The sequence below is a fragment of the Mustela lutreola genome, chromosome 4, assembly GCF_030435805.1.
Source record: "Mustela lutreola isolate mMusLut2 chromosome 4, mMusLut2.pri, whole genome shotgun sequence".
NCBI classification, from domain to species: domain Eukaryota; kingdom Metazoa; phylum Chordata; class Mammalia; order Carnivora; family Mustelidae; genus Mustela; species Mustela lutreola.
Window position 1 is genome coordinate 51,713,769 of NC_081293.1, and position 15,675 is coordinate 51,729,443.

General features: G+C 48.9%; 1 protein-coding gene across 2 annotated transcripts in view; it reads left to right on the top strand.

Moving 5' to 3' along the window:
* The first annotated feature begins 2,345 nt into the window (after nt 1–2,345).
* The window catches only part of DUSP29 (dual specificity phosphatase 29), a 34,880-nt gene continuing 21,550 nt past the window's right edge, over nt 2,346–15,675 (top strand). The window contains exons 1-2 of one of the 2 annotated variants that reach the window (XM_059172625.1): nt 2,346–2,412; nt 13,939–14,166. In XM_059172625.1, coding sequence (XP_059028608.1) covers nt 13,967–14,166 — 200 coding nt within the window. In that variant the 5' untranslated portion in view covers nt 2,346–2,412; nt 13,939–13,966. Of the gene's footprint in view, nt 2,413–10,253; nt 10,430–13,938; nt 14,167–15,675 lie in introns of those variants that run through there. The other variant, XM_059172626.1, reaches the window with a different exon arrangement.

Sequence of the window (15,675 nt, forward strand, 5' to 3'; positions counted from 1 at the left end):
GAGTCCACATAAAAACACTTGGGGGAACTACCCAGTGCCCGACTTCTGCCCTTAGAGTTGCGCAGAAAGGATATTGTAGGGGTGCCTGGGTGGCTCATTCGGTTAAGCCTCTGACTCCTGATTTCGGCTCAGGTCATGATCTCAGGGTCCTGAGATTGAGCCCTGGGCTCTGCACTCATTGTGGAGTCTGCTAGAGATTCTTTCTCCTTCCTTCTCCCTCTGCCTCTGCTCCTCCCCCTATTCGTGCTCATGCTGTCTCTCTCTCAAATAAAATCTTTTTTTTTTTTTTTTTTTTTTTTTTTTTTTTTTAAATGAGGGCACCTGGGTGGCTCAGTGGATTAAGCTTCTGCCTTTGGCTCAGGTCATAATCTCAGGGTCCTGGGATTGAGCCCCGCGTCAGGCTCCCTGCTCAATGGAGACTCTGCTTCTCCCCAACCCCACACTCTCTCTCTCCCTCTCTCAAATAAATAAATCTTAAAAAGAAAAGAAAATGTTATTGTTCCCACCACACGTCAGCCCTTCAGCTGCTAGAAGATAGGCCAGATGTCTCCTGACGCCACCACCACTCTTTTCTAATCAAATCTTCCCAAGACTTTCTACAATTCCTCATAATCACTGATGCAGTTTTCCACCCTTGCCTAGTCTTGGTGCCCACTTTTGGGCCTACTTGAATATGTGAAGGACTGAGGGCATACGAGGTGTAGGGGAGAGGGTCATCAGTATTCCGATCAACTACATGTAGGGTCTACTCTATGCAGGTGATAATCCAGCATCCCACCTGATTCTTTTCTTGCCTTTATTCGCTTGAATATCCCTCCTAGACCGTGTAAAATATTACCTCCCACTCTCATCAGTCAGTTATCTATCTATCTTAGGTGTCTTTGGACACTTGATTGTTGTCTGCTGCTGAACCTACACCTACAGAGGCCACCTTTGCCTCCTTCACCCTTGACTCAGGCTGGGGTTAGGGCAGGGGCTGGGACTCCTAGCCAGACAGAAGTCATTCTCCAACTCTTGACTGTTCCAGCATCTCTGACTCCTTTAGTTCCTGGGGTACTTGCAGAAGAGCCTATGACCCCACTGCTCTGGCTTCAGCTCTTCACCGAGAAGACATTTGGACCCTGATGTTTTGACTTTGTTATACACTCGGGTCCTGAGTCTTGGCCTTGGGACTATTCTTCGCACCAAGAAGTCAATAAAAGCTAAGTCTTTTGGCAGTTTCACAATGAAAAATACTGGTAGAAATAATCACCCTAAATAAAACTGGCAGTAGGTAAACATGCAAATTGTGAGGAAGATCTTGGGGTTGCTGAGAACAAAGTTGCAGCGGACAGTTAATGACCCCAACACAAGAAGACTGGTGACCCCTTCACCCTCCTCCTGATCCTTAACACACCAGAGTAAGAGCCTAAAAGGGGGTGACTAGGACCTCATTCATAGAAAGGAACTGTAGGAAGCCCAGGAAAGATTTTAATAGAATATTAGAGGAGCCTTGACAGGACTATGGCCCTCAGTACTAAAAAGGGGGATCATAGTAGCAGGGCATGGGAGGGAGCCCCTGCGGCAAAGAAGCCCAGAACCAAAGAGGTGGGAGATTAAGAGAAGGCACCACCAAGAAGAGAGACTTGGGAGTGACTGTTGAGTTGGAAATATTTTGGAGCCTCCTCATATCATTTTTAAATGTTAGCCAAGTGTTTTCCCTTCTTTATCTCATGTAGCCCTCCTAATCACAAGAGGACAGCATTGTGATTATTTTCCCCACTCAAGCCCAGAAGGGTTGGACACTTGCTGGAGGTCTCACATGAGATGACACAATGTAAAGGAACCCAGGTTTACAGAGTCTCTGTCTGCTGAGTTTCACGGATTGTCCCCCATACTGCAGCAACCTTTCCCTCTGCACAACTCCCCTTGCCCCCCAATAGATGGCTGCCTAAACTCCGGGAAGAGACTGGAGTGGACAGCCCTTCTCCAGTCTGCGTGCTCTCAATCCTCCCACAGGCTCTCCATTGGCTGGCAAACCTCCGCTGTTCCAGCTGTTCTGGCACAAAGCCCAGGGCAGGGCCCCACGGACACCTGGCCTCATCCATCTCGAGAAGACAAAGCTGGGAAATTCCCCTGCCTGTGTCCACTCTGGGCGGCCATGTGTCCCTCCTCTGTCACTGGGCCAGGGACGAGCCTGTGGGCTCCAGGGACAGGGCTCCCAAAGTCGAGGGTTTCAGGTCACACTGGCCCATCACTTTGCAAGCAGATGCCACGGGTCTCTTCCCAGACTGGGCAGCACTCAAGGTCAGCGTCAGCAGATCTAACCCTAAAAATAGGTTCTTGGATGCCAGTGGAGGTGGCTGGGAGTGCGGCTGCCACACACCCCACAGACCAGCACCTCCTGACCCAGCCAGGCCCCAGCACACACAGGTAAGGCCTTTCGGCGGGGACGCGGACACCTGTCACGTCCCGTCATGTTCTTTGGGGTTGGGTGTGGGGGCTAGAAGACCCCTTTTGACTCTGTTTCTAGAGTGGCAGGGAACAGCTGACATCTTTTTAGTGTGACAGGCGTCTTGTTGCCCTATCTTGCTCTAGAGGATCCCTGGAATGTTCTCAGCTTCCCTCTCTCCTAATCTGAGTTTCCAGTTCAGTGACCATTTCTAATGGATAATCGGGTGGGTCAGAGCTCAGCGGCCCCTTGTGGGGCACTGCATCCACGGGGTCACACGTCATTTTCCAGCAAGGTTCTACATTCGTCCATTCAGCCAGCAGAGGGGAAGGAGATCTCAGCAGGAGGGGAGAGACACACACTGTAGGAACTCACATCTTGTGTAGGGCAGCACACATTACAAGTGTAGGACTCAGAATTCCAGGGATGAGAATTTTTCTGTGTTCTGGATAACACTAAGCATCATTTGGAAGGAGTGACCATTTTCAAAGCTTTTCCCAGTTCTGGTGGGAGGATGAGGATGGGGATGATGGCTCTGGCAGAGACGGGGGGACTGGATCACCAAGGGACAGAGCCACTTGCCAAAACAGCAGCATGTGTCGGTGAGAACGTGGGAAGCCGTCCTGCCTCTCAGGCCAGGGCTCTCCCCGTAGATCCTGGTGTTCTTGTCCCGTGTCCCGGTGGCTCCTCACGGGCCTGGAACCTGAGAGCTGTGGGGGAGTGGGGGGCTCTGACTTCTCAGGAAAGCTGAAACGTTCCAAGGGAAAAAAGCACCCAAGTAAGAAGGGAGGGGAAGTGAGGTGCCTGTGTGGAGGGGCCTCCTCATTCAGGCCCAGGCCCTGGGTGTCCCTGGTACTTGGTCTTCATTCAGTTGCCCTGACCTTTCACTGATGGCCCCCTTTTGTTCTGTTCATGAGAAAATCACTTTGGCCCCATTAATGACACTTAGACACAATGCTTGAAGGACTTCCGAGCTGAGATCTGTACAAGAGAAGAGACTTGGGCCTGAGTTTAGGGGGTGAGATGTGGGAGAGGGTCTGAGGAGATAGGGGGATCTTCATCTGTGCTAAGGGTGACAAGGGGGGCCATGGTTCACCCCCATCTGGTAAGCTGGAAGCCCTCCCTGGGAACATGTCAGTCCTGGGGTGTCACTGGGTTGGAGGGGACTCTGGGTCTGAGGGTAGCATTCCTGTGGCTCTTGTCTACCCCACAAGGGATGAGGAGCAGAGCAGGGGCACTGAGGCGTGTCTCCTAACCCTGCTGAGGCCCCGCTGAGTTCACTCGGGGAGGGGGCCGCCTGACCTCCACGCAGCGGGGCTTGGCTCTGTAATGTTTGCCGGTACTAGCAACAGGTCAGGCAGGCACGGTTCCAAAAGCTTTTCTTTTCAGCATGAACTCATTTGTTCCTCAGAGTTAGAACGGGCCTGTGAGGGAGGGACCTCCCCGTCTCCATTTTCAGATGAGGAAGCAGAGATCCAAAGGAGTGGAGTGGACTGTCCACATCCCACAGCCCAGATAGCGGCAGTGTGTACCTTCGCGTCTGACGGCACAGGCACTGTGCTCTGGTTCCTCCCCTGTGGGGTAGAGTGGGGATGACCTCGCACTCCCCTGCTTCCCTTGATGCCGAACTCCAACCTGGGCCCGGCCCCCAAGGAAGAGCCACTCCAGGGAGTGGTGCCGGGGTCACTGCTCCTGTCGTCCTCCGCAGCCTGACCCCAGAGCAGACGGTGTTTGAATTTTTGCCCCCACGGACCCTTGATGGTCTGGGCCCCCCATTTCTGCAGTAAATAGAGGGCCAAGTCCCACAGTAGCCCGGCATGGCCACCAGATGTCAACAGGCTGGAGAGAGTCCTTTCTCCTCCCCGAAGCCTTGCTCCTACTTAGCACATGAGCAAACGAGCCTCATTACCCATAGGAAGATGTGCAGGCTTATTTATGCCCCATTCCCACCATACCCTACAGAAACCCTTGGCCTTGGCCAAACGCTCTACCTACTATTCCCTACTCCTGGCTCAGAACTTAGCTCCCGACACAGTTGGGAATTCCCCGTCCAGCCTCCCCAGTGCTTCCTTATTCCCTTCCATGGAATGTTTTCTGAGCCCCTGTCGATGTGCCAAGGACTTATCTCTTTCAGTTCAACAATCGGCGAAGTGGATATTAAGCCCATTCTACAGATGAGAAAGCCAAAGTCCAGGCCAGCGAGAGCTCTTTGCACGACTACACACCACTCTGGGATGCACCTTGGGGTTGGAGGCACACAAATGGAAGGCCCAGGCCCGCCCTCGGGAGCGTAAGCCTTGTGAGCAAGAATACAGTGACCTTCTGTTGACACGGGTGGGGGTGCTTGGTGGGTAGAGCCCCAGTCATACCACTTGGTACCGAGTTCCTAAACTCTGACCCTCATTTTGCTCGTCTGTGAAGTGGGGGAAGCTGTTCACTGTCTAAGAGATTGGAGAGTAGATTATCCCCAGGTACACAATAGTGGCAACAACTGTATGATTATTTCCTGGGGTCCTGCCAGGCCTTGATTACTCAGTGAGCATTCGCGGCAGCTCCAAGAAGTGAGTGCATGGCCCAGGGCCGCCTCTGTACAATACCGAGACAGGCCTACTGAGTAACAAGCCTAGACAGGGAAACGGAGCGGTGGCAGACCCATGGCGAGGGCTGCACCTCCACCATCTACCCCAGTTTGTCTTTTCCCATTCACGGAAGCCTTGTGTTCTGGGGTGACGCACAGGGAGAAATAGTTCTAGAAATTTGTGGGGTAAGAGGCCATCTATTACTGAGTTCATGAGCTGTGAAATCTCCTGCAGTATTTCCACACATCCACAGAGGAAGTGAAAAACCCAGCTGCTTAGGACTCAAGAACCACAGTTGGTCTGGTCAGAGGTCATGGTCTCTTGCCCCCACCGCCAGAGCCTTTTCTCCCTCACTGGGGTCCAGGCCACAGAGGTAGAGTCCACCCCAGCCCGCTCCCATGTGTGAGAGGAGGAAGCCGGGTACAGGCCTCCAGCCTCCTCATGGTTTCCGGGAGGCTCAACTCTGCCTCACCAAGATTGGGGAAATCAATTAAGACTTCATAAATTACCACCCTGAAGCGCTTTGAAACCATTTGAAGAGTTAATCAAACAAGTTATGACATCAACACCATCACAGAAGGAATATTAAATTACCTCTTTAAATGAAGTCTTTTCTGTTTTTTTAATCAAAGGATTTTCTATTAATTCACATAATTGCCTCCTGTTAACATGCTTGCCAGAATCGAAAAGAAAAAAAATCTGTTAAAGTTGGATTGTGTCAGATACGTTAGGAATTAAATTATAGGCAACAAAAATTTCCTGGGCTTTCACGTCCAGGTTTTAATTTTTTAAAAATCCACAACTTTTATTTCCTTGTTGGGGTCATTTTTATAGGTTTAAGATGCATAAAGACAAGCACTGACTTGAAGTAAATTAAAAATATGTTTATTTATGTATGTTCGCTGCTGCCAAATTCTAGACCTTCACATACCCCAGAAGGTATTACTCTCTAACAGAGTAACTTATCCCACCACCGTAACAGTTTTACTCTCTTTCTTCCTTCAAGGCGCATTCCAAGCCCAACTTGGGTGGTGTCGGGGAGGAAGTGTGGTGTGCATACATTTAAATACAGATGAACTTTCTCCCATGATCCCAATGCACTAGGAAGGTAAACGCGCCACGAGACAGAATGACCTCAAAGGGAGAGGAGGTTGTTTTAAGATTACTTTAGAAACTGCTCTCCTAGACCAAAAACTTCTAGAAGGCAGAGATCTCTCTGGCCCAGTCCACACCTGGTGCTTAACAGAGGGATGTGTGAGGAAAGCCTGGGGGTGGAGGGCAGAGCCAGGCCTAACTTGTGAGGCAAAGTCAAATAGGAAACAAGGCTGGGGCGCCTGGGTGGCTCAGTTGGTTGGACGACTTGCTTTCGGCTCAGGTCATGATCCTGGAGTCCTAGGATCGAGTCTCGCATCGGGCTCCCAGCATCACGGGGAGTCTGCTTCTCCCTCTGACCTTCTCATCGCTCATGTTCTCTCTCACTGTCTCTCTCTCAAATAAATAAATAAAATCTTTAAAAAAAAAAAAAAAAAAAAAGGAAATGAGGCCACACCTCATGCCCATTTGTGGGCCACCGGAACACCCTTGTTGTTGGCTGACTGAGGCTAAAGCAAGACCACGGAAGGCAAGTTGAGGATGTTGGCCGGACACCACAGGCAGGGGAAGGGGGCTGCTCTCTTCACCTGAGGTCTGTCTCCAGTCAGAAGGGAAGGAAATTTCCTTTAGAGGTGGATTTACCCCAAAGCTTCAGAACCCAACACTTACATGGGCCTTTTCCAAGGCCCTGTGCCTATTTAGTTTTCCCTTCCCCTTCTTTTCTTATGTCTCTTCCTTTTTCTTTTCTTTCCAATCTATCATCTACCTGTCTGTCTGTCTATCTATCTATCAGAGAGCACAGGCAGGGGGAGAGGCAGGCAGAGGAAGAAGCAGGTTCTCTGCTGAATAGGGAGCTTGATGTGGGACTCGATCCCAGGACCATGGGATCATGACCTGAGCTGAAGGCAGATATTTAACTGACTGAGCCACTCAGGCGTCCGTAGAATGACCTTCTGACATGACCTAGGCCTGGCTCTGCTACCAGAAGCCTATAGGAGGGCATGGCTCTGTTTGGGGAGCTCACACTTACTGGGAGGGCACTCGGTGCCATGGTAGATGTAAGAAACACTTGGCCAGGGCTTGTCCTGAAGGTCACCTTCCTGTGCCTTAGTCCACAGGTGTAGGGGGAGCATCTACTTTGTCCAGAACAGTTCTAAAATAGAACGTTCATAGGCTTTTTTCCCTCTTTCATATACTTAAGTGATACATGTTCAACATAGAAAGTTTAGAATAGACTGTGCCTTAAAAAGAAGAATGACATATAATCCCATCATCCTAAAATAAGCACCTAGCCAGTGTTGACTATTTTAGTGAGTATTGTACATGCTGCTTCATAAACCTGTGGTCTCTTCTCTCCACCTGCTCAAGCCTCTTTCCCTTTGATTTCTCAAAACCACCACCAGCATGGCTGTCTCTTGCATCTAATGGTTTCAAGGTTTAGGATGACAAAGAGAGGGCTGACTTAGCTTTAGGACACTGCCCAGTTCAGCACCAGGAATCCCTGTTCTCAGCAGAATGGTGTGCGCTGGACACTCTGCGGCTCGCATCCTCCTTCCCTTCCCTCCAGCAGGGGCCTTCGCCCCTTCAGGGAATATTCTAGAAGGCTCAGAATAATTTAGTTCTCTGTTTCCGGCCACCACCTCCCGGTCATACTTCAGGACTTATTTTTTCCTCATCCAAAGGGTCCCCAAATGGTATTTTTTTTGACAAGCAGGAGGCAGGAGGTCTGTTCTGTTGCTCATGTTCCTGGCCAGTCTTTGCAGGTTCAAGGGTCTACTGAGAGATTTAGTTTTCCCACTGAAATAACTAATATGTCTCTCCACCTGGCTGCTCCCATCTTCCACCTTAGAAAGAGTTCAGGTTGGATTTTTGTTAATTTGTTGTTTTTTTTTTTATTTAAAAAAAGAAGATTTATCTAGGGGTGCCTGGGTGGCTCAGTAGGTTGAAGCCTCTGCCTTCAACTCGGGCCATGATCCCAGGGTCTTGGGATCGAGCCCTGCATTGGGCTCTCAGCTCGGTGGGGACCCTGCTTCCTCCTCTCTCTCTGCCTGCCTCTCTGCCTATTTGTGATCTCTGTCTGCCAAATAAATAAAATCTTTTAAAAAATTTATCTATTTATTTATTTACTTGAGAGAAAGAGCCCATGCACGCATGTGCAGGAGGGTCAGGAGAGGGAGAGAGAATCTCAAACGGACTCCTTGCTGAGCATGGAGCCTGATGCGGGGCTTGATTCCACAACCCTGAGATCATGACCTGAACCTGTACCAAGAGTCAGGCACTCAACCAGCTGTGCATGTTTGCTTGTTTTTAAAACTGACTTTACCCTTCTGACTACAGCTCCATTTTATCAAGAAAAAGGTGACACTCAAGGGGGATGCAAAGTAAAGACCTGAGCATCTTCAGTGATCACTGGGGCTGTGAGAGCAGACAAGGGCCTGGAGCCAATGGATGTGAGGAGAGAGGGACAGGAGGTGGAGGGGCCCCAGGAAAGTGGCAAGGAAGAGAAAGTGGAAATCAAAAATTAGAGAAGTCACAGGCAGCTTCCTGCCCAGATGTTCTGTTTGGTCAGCACAGTTTAAAAATATAGACATGGTGATTTATTATAAAATATGATTATTTATTTAAAGAATCCCAAAATAGAAAAGAGGAAAAAAAAAAAAAAAACTCCCAGAGTCCTGCCATTTGCTCACAGCACTGACATTTTGACATTTTTCTTCTAGTTAAAAAACAACAACAACAAAAACAAAACCCAAAAAACTAATAAGATATTTTGTTTTGTTTTTACATAAAGTCCAATCACGGTGTCGAAATGATGGCTTTGAATTCATTCGAAGCCTTCCCTTATTGGACAGGGGACACCTTTAATCAAATGTGAGCTGTACCATCAAAAATTATGAAATGGGGGCACCTGGGCGGCTCAGTGGGTTAAAGCCTCTGCCTTCAACTCAGGTCATGATCCCAGGATCCTGGGATCGAGCCCCGCATCGGGCTCTCTGCTCTGCAGGGAGCCTGCTTCCTCCTCTCTCTCTGCCTACTTGTGATCTCTGTCTGTCAAATAAACAAATAAAATCTTAAAAAAAAAATTATGAAATGGAGTCAGATTTAACAAGGGGTCCCTATGTGAATTATTCCTGGAAACAGCATCTCAAAGTCAAGGCCACTGTTCCACAGAGGGAAATGCCACTCTAGGCCTTCGTGGTCAAGTATCACTTGGCCTCTGAATTCTCTGTGATCTCAGTATCTTCAAATGTTTTAAAATGAGCAGTAAAGTGTCTTAGCTTAGGTTCCCTTGAGAGCTGACCCTGAGACCAGGGTTTGGGTTCAAGTTATTTATGTGGAGAAGCTTTATGAGTGGGGAGCAGCGTGAGGTGAGTCTGGGAGGGAAGAGAGCCCAGACAGGACGAGTGTGAGCAGGTTACCTCTCCAGGACACTGTGAAGAACAGACTTCCCACCGAAGTCCCACTGAACGGGGAGGAATCTGGGGTACCTATTTACCAACGCCTGCCCCTCAAGAACAGTAACTTTTGAGGGTAACTCCTCCTATTTTAGGCCTAACCAGCACAAAGACCAGAAAATACCCTCCAGCAGGGAGATTCAGGGGCTTGAGGGAGGAAGCCTTTTGTGTAGTGTGAGGGGACTGCCCACTTACATGGCAGCCGTCTGAGGTAAGGAAATGGAACAGGGCAAGGAGAGCATCTCCTTCAGCTGCCTACATGTGAACAGCAGCAGATTTCTCACAAAACTCTGGCTTTCTGACTTCTCATAAAAATATCAGACAATCTGGGCTCGCATTCCCACAGGGAAGGGCAAGCTGCTGTGCCCATCAGGGGAAGAGTTGCTCCCCGCCACTCCCTGTTGCCTCCTGCCTGAGGCCAACAGTTGGGGGGGGGGGTTGTCTGTTTTATTCTCAAATAGGCAACCTGCTTCCCTCCACGTTACCTGCCTGGCGCCTCCGGGAAGGAGCCCAAGTTTGCTGTCCTGTGAGGAGGAGACAGGCCACGTAGCCTTCAGGCTGGTATTTGGTTTCCTGGGACCAAACCTTTAAATATGAAGCTGTAACAGAAACCTGGAGGCCTCTCTTGACAACCTGCCCAGCTCTCATTATGACATTTAGCCTGTGATTGATATTGTGTGTGTCATCGAGACCTTGGCAGTTAATCTCTGGGTCGAATCTATGGAAACCAAACAGAACAGATTTGTCTTCCCCTTCCATTTTGGCTGTGGTCTGGGAAACAGACACTCTCGGCCTCTCTGAGATTCAGAAATTTGGGAGCCACGCAGAGAGGGATGCACACAGGCCGCCTTCAGGATTTGGAAAGATTACAGGTCTGTGGTTTCTGGACTGTTCTGTGCTTTGTTCTCTCCCCCCATCAAATCTGCGCCCTGGAGGATAATAGATCCCAGAGCTCCTTCTGCGTGCCAAGCCGCTCTGAGTAGACCGCACCACTTCCTCTTCTGTCTGGAAATCCAGCCGAGGCTTTCAGCACGGAGATGGGGATGGGGACGGCTCCTTCCCCAGTGTAATGGTGGAGGAACGGCCTCAGGAAGGGTGAGATCAGCTTCTGTGATCAGAGGAGGCAGGCAGGGCTTCCAGCATGCAGTTTGTTCCAGCGTCTCCCTCAAATCACCCCTCGAAAGCCTCCTTAGTGGCAGACAGGGTTGTTTGGGCTGGTTTCTGTAACAGAAGTTTCTGGCCATCCCTGGAAACAACTCCTCCCTTTGTGACTGGAAACACCAGCAGGCAGGCCCCACAGCAGAGTTTGGGCCTGAGCAACCACAGGAGACTATCCGTCCTGCCTGGTGCCCATGGCTCACATTCGCCCCTCCTCCATTAGCCAAAAGACTCAGTCCTGCCTCATCTGCTCTGGCTGAGTCCTTGTGAGCACAGGTCTTATTCACCCTCCTCCCCAGACATCCATCCGCTCACTCATTCCATCCTTTCACTACCTGTCAGACCCTCGGGCTCAAGAAATAAACACCAAGCAGCCATCTTCTGGCTCTTCTCTCCTCCACCAGTCCTGCACCTTATTCTGGGCTGGAGATAGGGCCCCTCCTTCAGTGAGAAGTTAGGAAGGAGACTGGACACCTTTATCCCTCTCTATCCTTCTGTTGACTCCCCAGCTCCTTGCCTCTTTAGCCACACTCTTGGGCAATCACTATCAATCTTCAGTGACCATCAGACTCATTTGGGAGCGTGTTAACATGCATACCCCTGGGCCCCTAGCCCCAGGCCAGGATGTAACACAGGGATCTGTATTTCTAGCAAGTGCTGGATGATTCAGACAGAGGTAGTCTTTATTTTTTTATTTTTTTTATGTCTCCAAAGGCAAAGGAAACAAAAGCAAAAATAAACTTTTGGGACTTCATCAAAATCAAAAGCTTCTGCACAGCAAAGGAAACAGTCAAAAAAACAGAGGTAGTCTTTAGATCACACTTTGAGAGAATCCGGCAAAGGGTCACCTCCGCTGCCACCACGCCCAAATCAGGATGTTGCAGGAGAAGTCACAGATCCTGGCTTCCCATGACCCCCAAAGACACACAGCTAGCTAGTGATCCTTTAATTTGTCTGCTGTGAACTTGGGAGAATCCCGTTCCTCAGAGCAGTTTTAGCCCTTTCCTTTTCTTCACATTTTTAAATGAAAAATATCAAAGACACACAAAGAGAAACAGTAGCTACTTTACAACCATCATCCAACCCCAACCACCACCATCCATGTCCAGTCCTGCCTCTTACCTACTACCACCTCTACTCCCCACTCCATACACCATATACTGTTACATTTTCCCTAAGAATATTTTTGTAGCAAATCCCAGACATTATATCATTTCATCTGTGAATATTTTGATATGTGTTTCTAAAAGGTAGGGGCCTATGGTATAATTTAGCTGTCCTTGGAATTTCCTGCAAATTGGTTGTTAGGTCTAGACTCTGAGGGCTCTGCTAAGATTCAGGTTTTCCTTTGGAGAGACTCTCATGGCGATGGTGTGTTCCCCCCACAGAAGGTCCGCAACGTCTGAGTCTCTCTTCTTGTGTGGTGAACAGGCAGAACTAAATGCCTATATCTAATAGTCTGTCACATGTTGTAAAATGGGGTTGTCTTTCTTCTTTATTATCTGGAATACTGCTATAAGAGCAAACTTCCCTCATCCACCCAGTAGTACAGTTTGTATCAGAAAGGAACAACAAATGCTAGGTTCTTTCCCTTTACTTACCTGTCTTCAAAATAATGAGCAGTTCCCCTATGTCTTCCAACACCGAATAATGCTTCAAGTATCGTTATAATTTAAATGTTTGGTGTGTTTCAGTCCATTGCAGTTATTTTTATTATTCATGTTCAAATTGTCACCTTTTGACTAGTGGGAACCTCTCTGAGCTGTGTTCTAAGTCCTTTGAAATGATCCTACTGGTCTTTGGAGCTAGCAAACTTTATTTTTTTAAGATATTTATTTGAGAGAGAGAGAAACAGTGTGCAAGTGTGTGGGGGCAGGGGCAGAGGGAGAGAGTCCCAAGCAGACTCCATGCTGCGTGTGGTGCCCAGCGTAGGGCTCGATCCCACAACCCTGAGACCTGAGCAAAAACCAAGAGTCTAGAGGTTTCACCGACTGAGCCACCCAGGCGCCCCAGGCTAGCAAATTTACTTGCATTCTTCAAATCCCTGGCCTGCCCTGCTTCACACTGCATCCTCGCCACACCCCTCCCCCCAGCAACTATTTCTTTCTCAGAAGACTGAGACCCTGTGTTACAGACATCCTCAATTTACAATTCTCCTTGTCTGCAAAATAGAGATAATAATAATAATGCCTACTTCAGAGGGTTGTTAAGAAGATTAAATGAGTTAATAATTGTAAAGCATTTGGAACAGTGTCTGGCACAAAGTAAGTACCAGATAAGTATTTGTTAAATAAATAACACTCCCTCCCCATCACTCAACGCCATGTTTCTCAGTCTTGCTGTCCTTTTCTCCTCCCCGCCAGTCTCAGAGCCTAGCTTCCCCGCGGGCATCTCTGAGTCGAGATGCATCAGTCACTCAGCTCAGGGAACAAATATTGCCCAATTCCACAGCAAATTCCTTTCCTTGGGGACAATGGAAACTCTTCTTCCACATTCCAGTTGCATAGCCTGACAAGCTCTCCAAATATGCATTTCAATCTGCAAGCACAGCTTTCCAGCTTAGAACATCTCTTCTGACCCCAGTTAGCGCAACTGCCAACCACCTAGCGGGAGAGCCACCAACATTGCCTTCAACTGTCCTAACACATCGAGGAAACCTCAGGCAGCCAAGCCTCCTTCCACGCCAGGGCTCCTGAAGCTCCCAGAATGTGCATGGCTGCTCGGATCAAACAGGCTCTTGATTTCCAGGTGTGCCCTTTCCACTGGCCGACAGCTCCCTGTAGATGTGGAGAATCACACGCCTGGCATGGCAGGAACCCATGGCCAGAGCCAGCAGATTCCAATCAGATAAGGGAAAAATTAGGCACCAAAACAGGGCTAAAAGCTAAAAGAAAAGAAGCAAAGGACCAGCAGCCTACAGGGATTTCTGAGGCTTGAAGTCTGTCTTAGGTCTGCTGCAAACCTCCCTTGGCCCATGTCAGAGGGCCGCCAGGCCTCTTGCACTGAAGGAGACTGGAATGTCAGTGACGTGTTGCTTAGCTGCCATCATGGCCCTCCTTAGTTACCCCTGCAGCCTGGGAAGAGTAAGTGGGAGCTAAGCAGGCATGGGAAATGCCTGCTGCACCTTAAGGTCAGCTTATCCCTACCTCTTTTTGTAAAGACCATTCCCTACCTCTGTCCCCTGTTAACCCAAATCCTGACCCTCTCTCATGACCATTTGCAGGAAGGAAAGAAAATCCTGTGGCTCCAAAATGACATCCCGAGAACCAAAGACAAGCCTCCAAAATGCCTACCCATCTGCCAAGAGGCTGCTGCCCAAGGGGGAGGGGGATATGGAAGAGGAGGAGTACTGCACCCCAGGAGCCTTCGAGCTGGAGCGTCTCTTCTGGAAGGGCAGTCCTCAGTACACCCACGTCAACGAGGTCTGGCCCCAGCTCTACATCGGTGACGAGTAAGTGTCAGGGTCAAGCCCCACCTCCGACCTCACCCAGGAGAAGGGAGCCAGCCCCGCCCAAGGTCACACCCTTCACTTGCTCTTAGCCAGGAGTTGTTGCTTTTTTGGTTAGTTGTGTTGTGAGAACCCAGGGCTGGGTTTATCTTCACAGTGCAGGAAACCCAGAGAAGGGACTTATGCAACATAGACATTTATTGCTCTTTCATATAAAAGAAGTCCAGAGGAAGGTGAGCTGCAGCTGGCATGGCCACCCCAGGGGCATCAAGGTGTCAGGCTCCTGTGCCCCTGCCCCACCATCCTGAGGGTGTGGCTTCCTTCCTCAAAGTTGCTACATGGGCCAAGAGTGCTATTAGGGCTCCAGCCACCATCTGTGGGATGGATCCAGGCCACAGAAGCATAAAGAGAAAAGAAGGAGCAAAAGGGCATCTTTCCAGAGGGACAGGTCACCCAAGAACTCCCTTGCCCCTTGCTGCAAAGGACTCTGGGAAATGGAGCCTTGTACTTTAGCTGGGTATAATACAGCAAGAACAGAGTCAGTTCTCAGATTGGTGGCACAGGAGCACATCAGCTTAGGTGCTGGGAAGCATGGTAGGCCTGGCAAGGTTGAGGTCATCTCCTCCTCTAGATGTTTATAGCCACCAGTTCCCACTCCTTAAACTACTGGGACACATCTCCTATAAATAATATCAATAATAATAATACCTATCATTTATTGACTGCTATGTTCCATTGTGCTAAGCACCTTGCATGAATGATCTCATTTTATTTTCACAAGAGCTCAATGAAAGAGGACATCTAATTGCTCCCGCAAGGTACAGGGCAGTTAAGCCACTGGCCCAAGGTCTACAGCTCAGGAGGTGGTGGAGGGCTGGGATTCAAATGTGCTTCTGCCCAACCCAGAAGATTTTATCTTAACCAGCACTCCTACTCCTCCCTCCATTCCCCACGATTCCCACTCAGGTTCCATCACCCCCTGGAGCTGATGGCACAGGACCCCTGCAGGTGGGACTGCTTAAAACCTAGAAATAACTACCTAGTCATGGGAAATCCCAGGGGCAACATCTCTTGTCCTTTTTTTCTTAATATTTTTAAACTGGAAACGTTAAAAAATTACATGACCTTTTATACTGAATTAAACGAAAGGGTTGTAAAAACAAAGTGCACCATTTCCCTCTGTCCTCTCTTAATTCTCTTTTGGGTAACCAGTATTAAGCTCACCTGCGTACTTGCATTATTTTATGTACACTATTGCAAACGTGAGGTCACATATACACATGTATAAAGGGGCTTCATTCCTTTTAAACAATTTTTAAGTGGGGGAAGGAATCGTACTATTCTGTACTTTTACTATTCCGTAGTAGTAGTGCCAACCTGTAATTTAGCCAATCATTTCCTCATTGTGAACGTTAGGGGAACCTCAGTGATGGGTATATGAGACTCCCTGTACTGTTTTCTTTCTTTCTTTTTAAAATAGTAGCTTTATTGAGATATGGCTCACATTCCATA